Source organism: Gopherus evgoodei, chromosome 8 (assembly GCF_007399415.2).
Source record: "Gopherus evgoodei ecotype Sinaloan lineage chromosome 8, rGopEvg1_v1.p, whole genome shotgun sequence".
NCBI lineage: Eukaryota > Metazoa > Chordata > Testudines > Testudinidae > Gopherus > Gopherus evgoodei.
This window is the reverse complement of record NC_044329.1, coordinates 95,354,976-95,371,214: the sequence shown is the minus strand read 5'-3', so window position 1 is coordinate 95,371,214 and position 16,239 is coordinate 95,354,976. Positions and strand designations below refer to the sequence as shown.

Below are 16,239 nucleotides of genomic sequence, written 5' to 3'. Positions count from 1 at the left end.
CGACGTGCCCGCTGCGCCAAGGCACACCCGGGGCAGCGCCCCGTGCAACTCCCCTGCGGTGCAGCTTGTGCGCTCCCCGTGCAACTCCCCTGCAGCTTGTGCAACTCCCCTGCGGTGCAGCTTGTGCGCTCCCCGTGCAACTCCCGTGCGGTGCAGCTTGTGCACTCCCGTGCAACTCCCCTGCGGTGCCCGCGGTTCCCTGCCTCACAACCCCCCTTCCTGCTGCCCTCCCTCGGACTGTGCATCGTGGGGGGCAACATGCCCCTAAGTTGTGCCCCCCCAGCGGGCAGGGCTGCCCTGCCGCGGTCCCCGCGCCTTGCATGCCCAACAGCAGCGGGCGGTGCCACTTCTAGCCAGAGCCTAGTCACGGTGACAGCGGGTGCCTGAGTCCCCTTTTCCCTATCGCACGTCCCCCTCCTCTCCCTCTCTCCCCCCCGTCCGCATGGCCTAGAGAGACTGAAAACAGCAATCTGCAGTCGACTAGGCGGATGGGGGGCTGCAGGTGGCAACCAGTGGCTGGGAGATGAAGGCCCTAGTTATCTTGAGAGTTGGAATCGCTGTGCCCTTCAGGCACCGTCTGGCAGAGGACAGGCTCTGATGGCTCATTGAGGTGCTGCCTACCTGTGGATAGGTGAGTTACTGAGGTTTGAGGGTTTTTCCGCTGAGATCCCTGTTGGGAAGGGGTGGCACTGCTCTTGCATTCACCTTGGGGGAAAAGCATTAGGTCTGATGCTCTTTGACATTTAAGTTAACCTTTCAGGCGTTAGAGATACAGTTTCCCTAGCTTGCTTCAGCAGTGCATGCAGCCCTTACTTAGGCTGGCCAAAGGTTATTCTTATTGACTTTATAGGGCTTTTGTAACATTGCAAGGCAAGACTGCCTAGCTCCTGGGAATCCATCTGATCTGCATGGCAGAAACTTTTCTGGTTAGGCACAGTGATTTGTTTACCCAGTTGCAAGCTCACATTAAGGCCTGTATGTACAAAGGCTGCAGTGTTCCCACCCCCACCTGCATTTAAGGAAACAGCTCTGGTCTTGTTATGCTTCTGGTTCCTCACCCGCACTAATTTATACATTAGCTTTGCACTAGAAACCAGGGCCTCAGGGCCTGTTGGCTTGCTATGATTGTGGCAGAAGGCAGGAATGGTCTGTCCCCGACAGTGAAACTGGCTCCTAACTGCTCATGAAACTAAAGTAGTAATTATTATGAGTATTATTTCTTACTATGAAGAAAGTTCTGTCCAGGCCTGCATTTTACACAAGGGCTAATGACAGAAGCAGGAAACTGATGACATTTTCTGCACCAATTCAATGGAAGTAAATTGACTAATTATACAGCAGGCACTGTTACTAGAACCTTGAAACTGGGAGTATGGATTTTAATTAATGTTATCTAAGATAACTCGAAAATGTAGTCTGTTGATGTGGCTATGCACAAAGATTCAGAATTTTAGTTTCATTGCTGAACTATAGAAGCAATCAGATGTCTGTAACTAAAGATGGATGTATAACTTTGTCAGCAGTGTTCCCTTTAATTTTTCCCACCCATGTGCGGAATGAATTTTGTTACGTGCACCAGTATGGAGGTGATATGTGACACATAGCAAAATTTTGGGGTGGGTGAGAGGGTCAGGGTGCCTCTCCCCACTGCGGCACCTCCGGCTCAGGATCAGCGCCCCAGCCCTGGCAGGGGCTGGGGGAGAGGTGCCACGGCAGGTCCAGGCTGGGTCCGGGCTGGGATGGAGTTGGGCATTTGAATTCAGACAGTGCGGCTGCTTGATCAATGTTCAGTGTTAATCGTGTCCCTTGGCTTCTTTTTTAGCCCGCCAGGCAGGGATGTGATGCTGATAGGATAACTCAGTAGATGCTAAATCTGTGGAGATGAGCCTTGCCTCAGCCAGCTAGTTACATGAAATCTGACAAATTGATCGTATCATGCTGTTCTGGGCCTCCTGGCGGTTCAGATGCCTCATCAGCATGAGAGGCTCTCCTTTGTAGAGTGGTTTCTAGGCTGAGCTGAAGATACTGGCTAGTTGCAGACAGTCACTGCAGCAGTGTAGGAGCATGGGTAATAAAAGCCACTGAAGCCAGTAACATCTCACAGGGTAAAAATGTAATTTACAATTTACAAGAAAAGTCATATAGAACTTTGTCTTTTATATTCTTCTCACAGCAGCTGCTCACTTTGTAACGTTCAGTCAGTGCCCTAGTTTGTCGTCCCTTAACCAGAATGGTCCCTCCTTGTGTATAGCGATGAAAGGAGTGGATGAAGCAGCTTATTTTAATTTAAAAAAGAAAAGAAAACAGCTGCAGTGGAGCCAAAATTTTTTAGAAAAGGGGTAGAGTGAGAATATGAACGTTAATGTGTAGCATGCGTACCTAGCTGCGCTGGCAGCAGGGAGCGCTTCAGAGCCTCATGAATAAACAAATAATGGAATTAGTTTCAGCAGGATAAAGGACTGGTTTGTTCAAGTTTTTGGAAGCCTACCCAAGCGTCTAATGGGATCTGGTGCTTTTCCAGGAAGCTGATCACCACACCATTGGTGATGCTTCCGCCCACTCCAGGGCCCCCAAGAGGTTTGGGGAGAGGGATGGAAGCTAGGCTAGCCTGCATCCTAAACAGCCCTTTCGTTAGGTGTGGTTAGCGCTCTTATACTTCCCAATAACTGTTAGGATATAGATATTCAAGCCTGTCTGCAAAGGCCTATACTTTATAAGAATTTAGGTGTATTCTTATCACTTAGCTAGTTATAGAGGTATAAAAGAAAGAATCAAAAATCATTGTCTCTGTAATGGCCTTCTTTTACTGTGACAGGCTAAGGCCTTCAGCTAAGGCCACGTCCAGACTAGGGTATTAAAATCGATTTTAGATACGCAACTTCAGCTACGTGAATAACGTAGCTGAAGTCGAATTTCTAAAATCGAGGTACTCACCAGTCTGGACGGCGCGGCATCGATATCCGCGGCTCTCCGTGTCGATTCCGGAACTCCGTTCGGGTTGATGGAGTTCCGGAATCGATGTAAGCGCACTCGGGGATCGATACATCACGTCCAGACTAGACATGATATATCGATCCCTGAGCAATCGATTTTAACCCGCCGATGCCGCGGGTTAGTCTGGACGTGGGCTAAGATGTAGTTAGGCAGCCATAAGCTGGGAAGTGTATGGTCACATCCTCACATTCCAAACTAGTCACATTGAAATAAGGTGCTATTGGGCTATTAGGAATACAATCCTGCCCTGATATTCCTGTCACCTCCCGAGAAAGGGAAGAGCCTAGAAGATGTAAAAGGAAACTTAGTTTAATAGCATCCTGTCTGGCAAGAACTCACTTATCGATAGACACAGCTGGAAAACCCTTAAGTCTGTATAGATGTAGTTGTGAAATTCTCACTTCTGTATTGTTTTGTATGTTTATTTGCATGGGCTCTGTCTGGTTCTGTAATTGTTTCTGTCTGCTATATAATTAATTTTGTTGGGTGTAAACCAATGAAGGTGGTGGAATATAATTGGTTAAATAACCATGTTACAATACGTTAGGATTGGTTAGTTAAATATCAGTAAAATGATTGTTAAGGAATAGCTAAGCAAAACTCAGGTTTTGCTATATAATCTGAAGTCAATCAGGAAGTCGGGGGGGGGGGGAATGGGAACAGGGACTGCGGATGGGGGAATTGGGATCATGTTTTGCTAAAGGGGGAAATGGGAACAGGGACACAGGCAAGGCTCTGTGGTGTCAGAGCTGGGAAGGGGGACACTAAGCAAGGAAACTGGAATTGTACTTGCTGGAAGTTCACCCCAATAAACATCAAATTGTTTGCGCCTTCGGACTTCGGGTATTGTTGCTCTCTGTTCATGCGAGAAGGACCAGGGAAGTAAGAGGGTGAAGGAATAAGCCCCCTAACAATAACTGCTGCTTCTTTGAGGCCTTGGCTACACTGGCACTTTACAGCCCTATAACTTTAGCACTCAGGGGTGTGAAAAAACACCCCCCTGAGCGCTGCAAGATACAGCGCTGTAAAGCCTCAGTGTAATCAGTGCGGGAACGCTGGGAGCGCGGCTCCCAGCACTGCAAGCTACACCCGTAGAGGATGTGGTTTACATGCAGTGCTGAGAGAGCTCTCTCCCAGCGCTGGCGCTGCGACCACACTCACACTTCAAAGCGCTGCGAGCGCTGCCGCGGCAGCGCTTTGAAATTTCAAGTGTAGCCATACCCTAAGTGTACTGTAGTGATGGCTTTTTATCTAGGGAAAGGGACCCTCCTTAGAAAAAGAATTTCTGTAGTTTGTGGTTACAAGGTTTTCCTTGTAATGTGCTTTCTGGGGGACTGGGGAGAACAAGCCGGTGTGTTCTTGCATCTTGGTCCCGCAAACACTTATACGCATGTGTAACGTTGTGCACATGAGTAGTTCCTTTTAGTTCACTATGTGTGTAAAGTTATGTGTGTGTAAGTGTTTGCAGGAGCAGGTTCCAGGATTAAAGCAATCATCAGCCTATGCTTCCCATCCTCAGAAAGCACATTAGAAGGGTAAAACTTTAACCCCGACTACAGAAATATTTCTTTTAAGGAGGGTCCCTTTTCCAAGGTAAGCTGTCACTACAGTACACACAGCTGAAGCAGTTATTTGGAACCTTTAGTCAGACACAGTTGCATGTCATGAGAGGCCTGTTTGCCAGGGGTGTTTGCATTGCTCAGTAATTGGTCTGATTAGGTTAAAATTCTTTGTTAGACGGAATAGGGCTCTGAGGAAGACAGACATTCTGGAAAGAAACAGGGAAACACAAAGCAAAGGAGGAAGAAAGTAACTGATACAGATTGTGTGGGCTAGGAGGCTAAAGGCTGATATGTGAAGGAAAAAGGTTTACTTTATACAGAGCAAGGAAAGGTTTAACCAACTTAAAAACCAAACAGCTACTGCCAAAGACATCATCAGAATATTAGCTGGCTGATCATAGCTGAAGATTTCAGTCAAGAATATTATGGTGTTGCAACTCCTCGAAACTTCTACTGAGGCAAGCTCTGTATGCTTTCCTTTGTGAAGGAACTGAAAAAGGAAGCCACCAAGGAGAAATTTTTGTCATACTGAAAAGGAGAACCAAATTTCACACTGGCAGACCAGGTCTTCACTACGAACTTGGGTTGACAGAAGCTGCCTTACCTCCACCTAATAATGTACTGTATGTGTCTACACTACCAGGTCCGTTCCGCCAACCTAACTCACCTGTAATGTTGACTTAATTACTTCACCTCCACGAGAGGCGTAGCACCTGATTCAGTGTTGATGGGTCGACAGAGAGGCAGTGTAAATGCAGCCTTGTGTATGTCGATTGAATTGAAGGGTCCCACAATGCTCTGCTATGACCACTCTGGAGATCGTTTTCAACTCTGCTGCATAGCAGCCAGGTACACAGGAAACAGCCCCTCCCGTTAAACCCCCAGGAACTTTTGAGTTCCCATTTCCTGTTTGATCAGCGTGAAGAGCTTGCCAGCCCAGCTGATCATGGCAACTCTATGCTCCAAACGCACCTGGAGTACACTGGAGGTAGTGAATCTTATTCGCCTGTGGGGAGAAGAGTCGGGGCAGGCACAGCTCCAATCCAGCCAAAGAAACATAGCGATGTATGAAAAGATCGCATGGGACATGAGGGAGAAGGTCTACAGCAAGGACATGCAGCAGTGCTCCATGAAAATCAAAGAACTTCGGCAGGCATACGAGAAGACAAGGGAGGTGAACAGTTGTTCTGGTTCTGCACCCGAGACATGCAGCTTCTACAGTGAGCTGCGTGTGATTCTCGGCAGTGACCCCCAATGCAGCGTGGATACCTCCTAAGAGTCTGAGTCCCTGGCCACCTCAGGCAATGACGAGGAAGACATTCTGGATGAGGAAGAGCAGGAGGAGGAGAATGGGAGACAGACGAGAGGTGGATACATTCTCCCCGAGAGTCAGGAGCTATTTTTAACACCAGAGCCCCGCCGGTTGCAGGACAGCTTGGTGGCCAAGCCTGATGCCAGGGAAGGCACCTCTGGTGAGTATACATTTCCAATCAAACTGTAGGAGTTACATGCACTTATATTTTATGTTTAATCTGAAGAAAAAGTGAGGTGCAGTGGGTATCTGCTTCCCATGGCTGCCTTCAGCAATGCAGAGGGTGCCCCCCAGAAAAGACTGTTTACGTGCATAGTGATAGCCTGGGAATCCTCAATGGAGATCTCCAGGAAACTTTCATGGTGGTACTCTACAATCTTTTGCAGCAGGCTTCTGGGGAGGGCTGCTTTATTTTTTCCACCAGAGGAGGATGCTTTCGCACACCACTCCAATATTAACTCTGCTGGCATCATTGTGTTACACAGCATAGCAGCATAAGGACCAGGTCTGTACCCAGATGCTTGCAGCCTTGCTGCCTCTCTTACCCTCAGGAGACTGATATCACACAGGGTCACCTAAGGGAGACTGTGGAAGTTTTCATTACAAGTGCTTTTACTGCAAACAATAGAGCCTGTGACCCACCACCCATGGTGACTTCCGGATCCTTTAACAATGCTTTCCCTAGCATGCCGCTGATTTGGTTGGCAGGGACTGGCGTTGACCTCAGATTCTGCAAGTCCAAGGTGACTATTACCAGACGGGTTAAGGGAAGGTGTGTGTGTGGGGGGGGGGGAGGCGGCTTCATGTGTTCTCTCATGGCCGCAAATGACCCAACCCTTCCCACCCCCGGAGCCAACTCGGACAAAGACTGCAGTTTGGGAGGCTTAATGCTGGTTCCTGGTCTTAAAGCTATGTCCATGTTGCTAGCAATGTCCATGCTGTCCACCTGGGCTCCTGATACGGGTTTCCCACAAGTTGTAGCACCAGGTCTGTCACTCATGCCACTAGCCCATACTCACCACGGCTAAATAGCAAACCGGTTTGTTGAATACCTAGGGAGTCTCATTATGTTTGGGGTTGCATCTGAGTGTAAAAATAAGGGGAGTGTTTTTTAAATGGCAACATTGCACTAGACTCAAGGTATGCACTGACAACAGTTGCCTTGTGCTTTGCATGCCTTACAGTGAGAAGCTTGGCCTTCAGCACATCCTTCACACTGGGAGAGAGGCTTTTGCAGATTAGAAGGTGGAAAAAGAGAACACACAATGAATGTTCAGCGAGATAATGAACGCCTCTGCGACAGCTGAGACGAGCTAAGAGCCTGGAGGATTCATTGTCTGAAAAACTGGACATGGAGCGCATCCCAATAGCATGAGCATGCCATGCAGGATGCATTGCTGTGGATTATGAAGGACCAATCAGACATGCTGAGGCATCTGATTGAGCTTCAAGAAAAGCAGCTTGAGGTTAGACTCCCTCTGCATTCCCCGCAGAACTGCCTGCAAACATCGCCCTGTTCAAAATCCCCCCTCCAAAAACATTCCAGGAGGCAGGGGGTGGGTGGGAGGTGTGGTATCCTTTCCACTCAACACCGGGAGAGGGAACTGAGAAGAAAAGGCAGCCATTTGAAGACCTTTGATGGGCAAGACTGCTGGGCTTTTACAGACAAACTGACTTTTTCTTCCCTCTCAATTTTATCCCACCATTTTTCCAAGGTTAAATTATTTTCCTGTTCTTTCAGTTTCTTTGTGCAATAAAACTCAACATTTTGAGAATGAAATGCTCTATTTATTTCAGTCATGGGGGCTGGAGGAAGTGGGGTACAGGGAAACTGATGCAACGGAAGGCATGGTGTGGGAAGGCACAACACAGATAAGCGGCACACATTACTGTGGCTCATTACTGAAACGGGCTTTCAAAGCCTTCTGGAGACACAGCTCCTTGCTGGGCTCTTCTTATTGCCCTGGTATCTGGCTGCTCAAAATTAGCTGTCTGCGCCATCCCTGCGGAAACTTCTCTCCCTTTGATTCACAGATATTGTGGAGCACACAGCAGGCAACGATACCAATCGGGATATTGCTTTCACTGAGGTCTAACTTAGTAAGCAAACTACGCCAATGACCAATTAAACACTCAAAGGCACGTTCCACCATCATTCTGCACTTGCTCAGCCTATTGTTGAACTGCTCCTTACTGCTGTCCAGGTGGCCGGGTATGGCTTCATGAGGCTGGGTTTCCCAGGATCTCTGTTGGCATTTCAGCATAGTTAGTTAGTGGTTATTTTGCCATCTGGAAAGAAAGTTCCTGATTGCAGCTTTCTGAACAGACCTGCGTTCCTAAAGATGCTTGCATCATGTGCATTTCTTGATCATCCCATGTTGATGTTGGTGAAACGCCTCCTGTGATCCACCAGCGCCTACAATACCATTGAAAAGTAGCCCTTATGGTTTATGTATTTTTTGGCTAGGAGGTCTGGTGCCAAGATAGGAATATGCATGCCATCTATTGCCCCACTGCAGCTGGGGAACCCCATCATGGCAAAATCATCCACTATGTTCTGCACGTTTCCGAGTCACAATCCTTCTTAGCAGAAGTCAATTAAGGGCCCTGCACACTTGGATCACAACAGCTCCCATGGTGGATTTACCAACTTGGAATTGATTTCCCCACTGACTGGTAGCAGTCTGGCACTGTTTGCCACTCGCTTCTCCACTGTCAGAGCAGCTTTCATTTTAGTGTGGCTGTGCTTCAGGGCCGGGGAAAGCTCTGCACAAAGTTCCTAGAAAGTGGCCTTCCGCATTCGAAAGTTTTGCAGTCACTGCTTGTTATCCCATAGCTACATAATGATGCAATCCCACCAGTCAGTGCTTATTTCCTGGGACCAGAAATAGCGCTCCACCATGTTCAGCTGCTGTGCAACTGCCAGGAGTAACCCGGAATTGTTTCGTATTATGACTTGCAGCAGGGCTGCTAGAAGAATATCACAGTATTCTGTACGGCAGCTCCTGTCTTGGCTCTGGAAATACTGCAGGATAAGGCACCAGGTGTTTTGTAATGATCACAAGAAGAGTGCATGGCTCTGCCGAGTCCATGCTTTTTGGACTATGGCTAAGGCTAAGATTTAGTCAGGGGTATTTTTGGTAAAAGTCATGGACAGGTCATGGTCAATAAATACAAATTCACGTCCTGTTACCTGTCCATGACTTTTACCAAAAATACCCCTGACTAAATCTCTGTTTCTGGGCCCCACTGCTTTGGAGGGTGCTGCTCCGGGGGGGCCTGCTCTGATGCCAGGGGTTGACTTCCCCTGGCTGCTGCTCCCTGGGGACTGCTCTCCAGACAGCCTCCAGGTGCCTCTGAGGCCACTGCTGCTCGGGCGGTCCCTACGGCGCCCCAGGACCTCTGCTCAGGTGCTTCCCGGAGCCAGCTGCCTGGGACCGCCCGAACAGTGGCCGATGCGGCTGGTCCCACGGACTGCCCAAGCAGCTGGCCCTAGGTCGCTCCGGCAGCAGCTGGTGGAGCTGGCTGTGGGGCACCCTGGAGTCAGCCACAGCAGCTGCTGTGGAAGTCGGAGAGAATCGCAGCCTTAGTTATGAATGCATAGCAGGGTTTATGGGCCTGCTGTATGTGTGCTAACAAATCAGAGAAAAGTGCTAGAAATTAGAGTGGGGAACACACTGAACATTTCATATTCACATGCTGTAGACACTCATAGTCATCTTGTGTGTAAATGTGGAGCTGTATAGACTGTAATTCACTTGGAATTCTTGCAGTTAATTAATCTGGAAAATGTAATTCCATCTTGATCTAGAGAGAAAGGCAGGTTCATTCGTTCTTTCTGTGGGCTTTCCCAAAACTGTTTTGATTCCAAAATGTTTCTTTCACTTTAGAACTGATTGTTGTAAGGCTACTTTATCCAGTAACTTCTGCTCAGGTCTCTCATCCCATAAGATTCTCTGCCAGAAGGTGAATGTCATTCAAATAAAAAATAGTGCTTATAATACAGAGTAAGAATCACTATTACTGGTCATATAGAACTTAAGCAATATGGAAAGGTGACTTTGAGAATCTTAGTACTGAAGGCTAAAGGCAGAATTTGGTTCTCTGCGTTTTTCAGAATCACACAGGCTTCAGTTTGTGGTACTGAAAGCCAGTATGTAGAAATAATCAAAAGGTCATTTTCCTGCTAAGACTCACAGTCTAAAGTTTACATTTTCTGAAAACACAATCTTGTTTAGTCTTTTTTATCATTAACCAAAGTCAGCTGTTAGCAGGAAAAAGTGCATAGCCCTGGCCACGTTCTTGCATGTCCAGTTCCTCTTGGTAGCAAACTAGAAAACTGCACCAGTAAATACTCCACAGCTTTTCTATCTTTAAAAAACAGGCGGGAAATCCAGGATTTTGCGAGAGGTGCCCTTCCTCCCACCACACCATTCGTCCTCAGAACAAGGATGGCATGGGCAGTGGCAGGGCAAGCTTTCCCACACAATCTCCACTCTGCCAGGGTGGAGACACTGGGTGAAATCCTGAGCCCACTGAAGCCAGTGGCCCACCCACTTCATCTCTCGTTCTGCCTCAGACCTTTTTTCTTTCTTTTGGGTCTGTCAAAAGAGATACTAATTTTAATGGTGATTTTTTTTTTCACACAGACACTTGCTCATTAAGGGATAAGCTGTGAAACAGCCATCAGGTAAAAAATAAAGGTAAAAGGTCTTGTATTCCATGCCTATCCCCAACCAGTCACTGTTGATCGGCACTAACATCAAAGTAAAGTAAAAGGTTGATTCCTGTTATCTAGAAACCTCTAGAGTACCTGGTCTAATTTCAGTGTGAGAACTCTGTCGGGACTGCCTGAGATGCCTCTGAAACTTTGTGACAGAAAGTCAAACTAAATGAACCCATAGAAATGTATTAGACTTTGGTAGCTGAATTCCACTGCTGCTTAATTATACATGCATTAGGGGGTGGTGTGTGTGTGTGTGTGTTGTATAAGTATAAATCATTGGGTTCATAGTGACCTTCCCCCCTGCCAATGGGTGCGTAGTTTCATGTAAATCTCCCCCATGCAATAAAAGGGGAACATGTTCTAAGGGTAAGTCCAGACTACCTGCCGGATCGGAGGGTAGCGATCGCTCTATCAGGGATCAATATATTGCGTCTCATCTAGACGTGATATATCAATCTATCAGGGATCAATATATCGCATCTCGTCTAGACGCGATATATCGATCCCCGAACATGCTCCTGTCAACTCTGGAACTCCACCAGGGCGAGCGGCAGAAGCGGAGTCAATGGGGGAGCCGCAGCCATCGATCTCGTGCCATGAGGATGGGAAGTAAGTCAAAATAAGAAAAGTCGACTTCAGCTACGCTATTCCCATAGCTGAAGTTGCGTATCTTACATCAACACCCTCCCCTCCCCTACCCCCAGTGTAGATCAGGCCTAAGAGTTTACTTTTTGCATGTGTTTGAATAAAGAGACATTTCAAGGGGTTGGACATTCTACAGTAAGTTGAACTTATAGTGCCATCTGGGAGTGAGATGAGAAACTGCTTGCCTAGATGTTTTAATAAATACCAATGGGAATTTCCTATGTAAATCCTCCTGCAGTGATCAGAAAGCAGACCCAGTGTATGAACTGAGTACAAGTAGAACCTTGTTAGTCAACCCTGGGAATTGTTTTTCCACTTCTGTACCACAAGAGGGAAACCTATACCTAAGGACTTAACCACAGTGCCTGTGCATTTCAGGACACCAAAGTAAAGATGAGTTAGTTAATACTAGTACAGAGCTTTAAAGATGTAAAATTATTGTATTTGGCTTCTTAGCCTATTTATTTCCTCCAGTTGCAGAACTGAAACCTCAAGAAATCATCCCCATAGAACACTTTGCAAATGGTCACAACTATCGAATTGTATTAAAAATTATGACTTTTTTTCTTTTCTTTTTTTGCTTCAGTAGCAGATAGGCTGGACCGTAATGATGTGTGGCTTCATAAATTGCTCAATTAATGCTTGTTAAATGTTTAGAGATACTTGGACTAAAGACTCCACAGAAGCACAAAGTATTACTAAAAAGCATTGTTGGTTATTTTTAACCAACACGTTAACTTCCCAGAATTCAGAAGGATAGTACTGAATGCATTTTAAGAAACTTGGCATCTCACCAGCCCGGATGACATTTTCTTGGGATTTCAAATAATTTGGCTGTCATACTCTTCTGCCAGAGTTAATCATATTTCAGTATTCACAGCTTTATACAAATGTAGTTTTTTCTAAAATAATAGCATTTTATAAATGCTTATCTGGGATAAACTCTGTTCCTAGTTGGACTGTGGTCAATCTGGAGTAACTCCATAGAAACCACTGCAGTTATTCTGGATTTTTCCCAGGTGGATTTTGGCCCATTTTGCCCAGCAGGTAACTGCAATGTTTATTAGAGGAAAGCCATTCAATTGAGCACTATAGAATACTGGCAATGGCTGTCAATGCCAGTAATATAAGGAAACTGTAAGTAACTGAGATCTTCTGATTGCCATTTTAAGAGTGACCTTTAAGTTGCTGGTCTCCACAAAATAACTTCAGCTGTGTACAGCCATGCTTCCTAAACACTTACCTTCTCAGTATTCACTTCCCTATGAGGTCTCTTTGACAGTGAGAGTCACAACTGGCAGAACTTTATGAATCTGCTTGTCTGTCTAAAACGATTCCAGCTCTGCATTGGTTTAGAAAGCAGAGCCCAGCAACAAATCAATGCTTTTGACTGAAGGGCTGACCTACTAAACAGCCTCTCTTGCTATCCCCATCCTAACAGATAATTGGACAGAATTAACGCTGCTGTGGTCTAGTCTGTGATAATACAAGAACTGCACAGAACTGCTGTCACAATCAGAAGACTACTGCAGACAAATCTCTTATTTTCTTTCCATTTTCATGAGGGATTGCAGTGTGGAATTATATGTATTCTTTCTGACAGTGATCTTGCAGAACAAGTGCAAGAAAACTTCTTCAGTTACCGAAACCACATTCAGCACAAGGTTCAAGGAGCTATTTTTGGGCACTTGACTGCTTCACAGAACTTCTAACTAGTAGATGTGCCATTGCTGGTGTCAAGATTTCTTTTATTTTCACCATAATTTATTTTAAATGTATTTATATGAAAAAGAAACATGGAAGACCGTCCTCTGCTTATATTGACTGTGCCAACAGCAGCTTACTTTGACCAGAAACCGGGAACCAGTGGATTACGGAAGAAAATCTATTATTTTGAGACCAAGACAAACTACCTGCAGAATTTTGTCCAGAGTATATTTTTTTCCATAGATCTAAGAGATCGACAAGGATCTACTATGGTAGTTGGAGGAGATGGGAGATATTTTAATAAATTGGCAATAGAATTGATAGTTCAAATGGCAGCTGCCAATGGGGTTGGTATATGATAAATATGACTAAATTTCTAGTACTGTAGCTGATCTAAGCAGAAGTATAAAGTCATAGTAATTAAGCGGTGTTCTAAGTTTTAATGAACTAATTTCCCATTGTCTTTTAAATGCCTGGTATTGGTTAACTGAGAATTATGGATCATCGTGAAGTGTTTAATGGAAAATTATCCTTAGTGATATTGAAATTACCCAATTAAAATTTTTCAAAACAATGTTGCCATTTAGCTTTGAAGAAAAGTGAAAATACATTTGCAATAGGGTAGAAACATGTAGAAATACCAGTGTGAAAAATAAATATTGTTAGTTTCTCATTAATGCTCATTTTGTTGATTTGCATCAAGTTATTGGCATTTGTGCATTTCGTAACTATCTTCATCAGCTCACAACGCCATTGTTAGTAAGTAACTGATTGGTAGAGAGATGGGCTCTTTGTGCTCAGTGACAACTCTGCTTTGCTCTGCAAAAACAGTTTCATTATGGTCTGAGCTGCTCAACAAATGAAAAGGCAAAACACAGTGTTTGTGGTTTCTCAATAGATACAAATAGCTATGTCATGAATGTCACCAGAGCTTTTGAAAATAAGGATATCACGTGTTTTAGCAATACAGCTGCACCCCTTTATAGTGAACTCCAGTTGTGGTGACATTCCACATGTTGGCATTAGAACAAAAATCCTAACATCTTTTAGTGCACTGCAGCTCGCTTCAGTTTTTAATGGATTTCTAGATATGAGGTTTTTCTGTGAAAAAGGCAAAGATTCCACTGAAGATTTTATTTTATTTTTAAGGCAGAGAGAAAATAATACTAGCTGCCTCTGCTATTAAATAGCTCATGGGGAATTTATGTGACCAAACCACTGATCTGGTGGCATTATAGTTCATAGCAAACAGGTAGAGAGAGTTCAGCCTCCCGCCTCCCCCCAAGCTCTTGGACAACAAAATAATTTGGGGTGTGTGTGTAAAAATTAGAAATAGCAGTCCACCTTGTCTGCCATTGTAAATCAGTGTAGCTCCATTGAAGTCGATACATGGTCCAAACAGAAGATCTGTAGGATGCAAATTTACATCAGGTAATGATCAGGCCCACTGTTTGGACCATAAATATTGTGTCAGTTGCCTTTGATTTCCAGTTTCTTTGTAGTTCATTCACTCTTTTAAAAAGAAATGCTAAGTCTCTCAAAAAGCATAAAGCTGGTATCTCAGCTTGTCCCTCGTCAAGATGAAGCAATACCCATTTACAGTAGCTGAGGATCTGGAGCTGTATTTATTTCCAGTAAAATTAGCCCACACGTGTCTTCCGTAAATTTGACTTTATTGTAATTTTTATATTCTGTCCTTTCTGTCACTAATTAGCAATGCCTATTGGTTTATTTATCAACTTCATGCTAACCCCAGTGCGTAGAATATAAAGTATAATTTTGAGAATATTTTCAAGTGTAAAATTATTATAACGCATGCATATCTCATTTTAAAAGTGTAAAAGGCAGTTCCATCGGTATGTGATGTAGGTGGATACTGTCACCTCTATGAATGTGTGATCAGAAGGATTTCCAAATAAGACCGCCACACTTGGTGTCCCAGTAGTCTAATTTATATTGCATACTTTAAATCTGATTTATTTAATTAAAGGAAATGACTAAGCTAATAGTCCACTAAACCTGGCATGTATAAATAAAGACATCTATATTTAGAGGTCGTAATTATGGCATGGTGTAAAGGATTGGTGAGTCTGCATGTAGTGTACTGTATAGTTCACCCCCCTTCCTGTTAGATAGATGTACTGAAGATGGGGATGGTGGTGCAGACTGCCACCTGCTTGACATCCTTGCTATTTCAGAACCGTAGAGAGCATCCACCTGTATTATCAGTGAAGAGGAGAATAAGAGCTGGATTCTAGCATTTATCTAATTTTTTTATTATAAAGGACTTGCATCCTATAGGTTTTTCTGTATAACGACCCAACACTGGCCTCTCAATAAGTTTAACTGGTGTATTTGAAATTCAGATCTGAGCATTGTGAGAAGGGGATTCCTATGTTATGTATGATATATTTCCCTTGTAACAAGAAACTCAGTAAGTTAAAGCTTTAGCTGCAACTTCTTCCACAAAGAAACAACCTTCACGTTGGGGAGTTCACAGAAACTGCTTGGTTATTAAGTAGGGAATGGATGATATTTTGGCATTGGACCAAAATCAGAGGTAAATCTAGATGGTGTTTCTTTTCTCCACCCTCTCCCTTCCGATCTGTACATTCCACAAATATAGATTCTCTAGACTTACTTTGGCTCATATACATTTATCAATATGTAGCTTACACTCTCCCTTACACATTGCTTCCAAATTTGACCTGCTGGGTTTAAGAATCTAAGGGTATGTCTATACTGAAATAAAATACTCGATGCTGACTTATGCCAGCTGACTTGGGCTCATGAGGCTCAGGCTGCAGGCTATAAAGTTGCAGTGTAGATGTCCAGGCTCAGGCCAGTGCCTGGGCTTTCGAACTGTGCAAGGGAAGAGGGGGCAGTTCTAGAGTCCAGGCTCCAGCCTAAGCCTGGATGCCTGCACTGCAGTTTTATAACCCCGCAGCCCAAGCCCAGCGAGCCCAAGCCAGCTGATATGGGCCAGCTGCGGGTGTTTTATTGCAGAGTACACATACCCAAGGGCTTGCTAACAGCGGTGCATATTGCTATTCACACTCCCGTAGTCCGACCTGCAGGGCAGAGTGCTGCACTGTAACTCCCTCGTGGACATGGTGGGAGCAAACTAAGGTCTGGTTTTCACTACGGGGATATCGCTGCTGCTGCTGCTGCAATCGATGCAGCAGGGATCAATTTAGCGGGTCTAGTGAAGACCTGCTAAACTGATGACTAAGTGCTCTCTGTTCGACCCCGATACTCCACCTCTCCAAGAAGAGTAAGGTGAGTCGACCGGA

At 45.0% G+C, this 16,239-nt stretch overlaps 1 protein-coding gene across 2 annotated transcripts in view; it reads left to right on the top strand.

The window, feature by feature from the left end:
- The window catches only part of PGM1 (phosphoglucomutase 1), a 34,088-nt gene that overhangs the window by 348 nt on the left and 17,501 nt on the right, over positions 1-16,239 (top strand). The window contains exon 1 of one of the 2 annotated variants that reach the window (XM_030572288.1): positions 12,696-13,293. The exons of the other annotated variant lie outside the window; for it this stretch is intronic. Coding sequence (XP_030428148.1) covers positions 13,036-13,293 — 258 coding nt within the window. The 5' untranslated portion in view covers positions 12,696-13,035. Of the gene's footprint in view, positions 1-12,695; positions 13,294-16,239 lie in introns of those variants that run through there. 2 annotated transcript variants of the gene reach the window in all.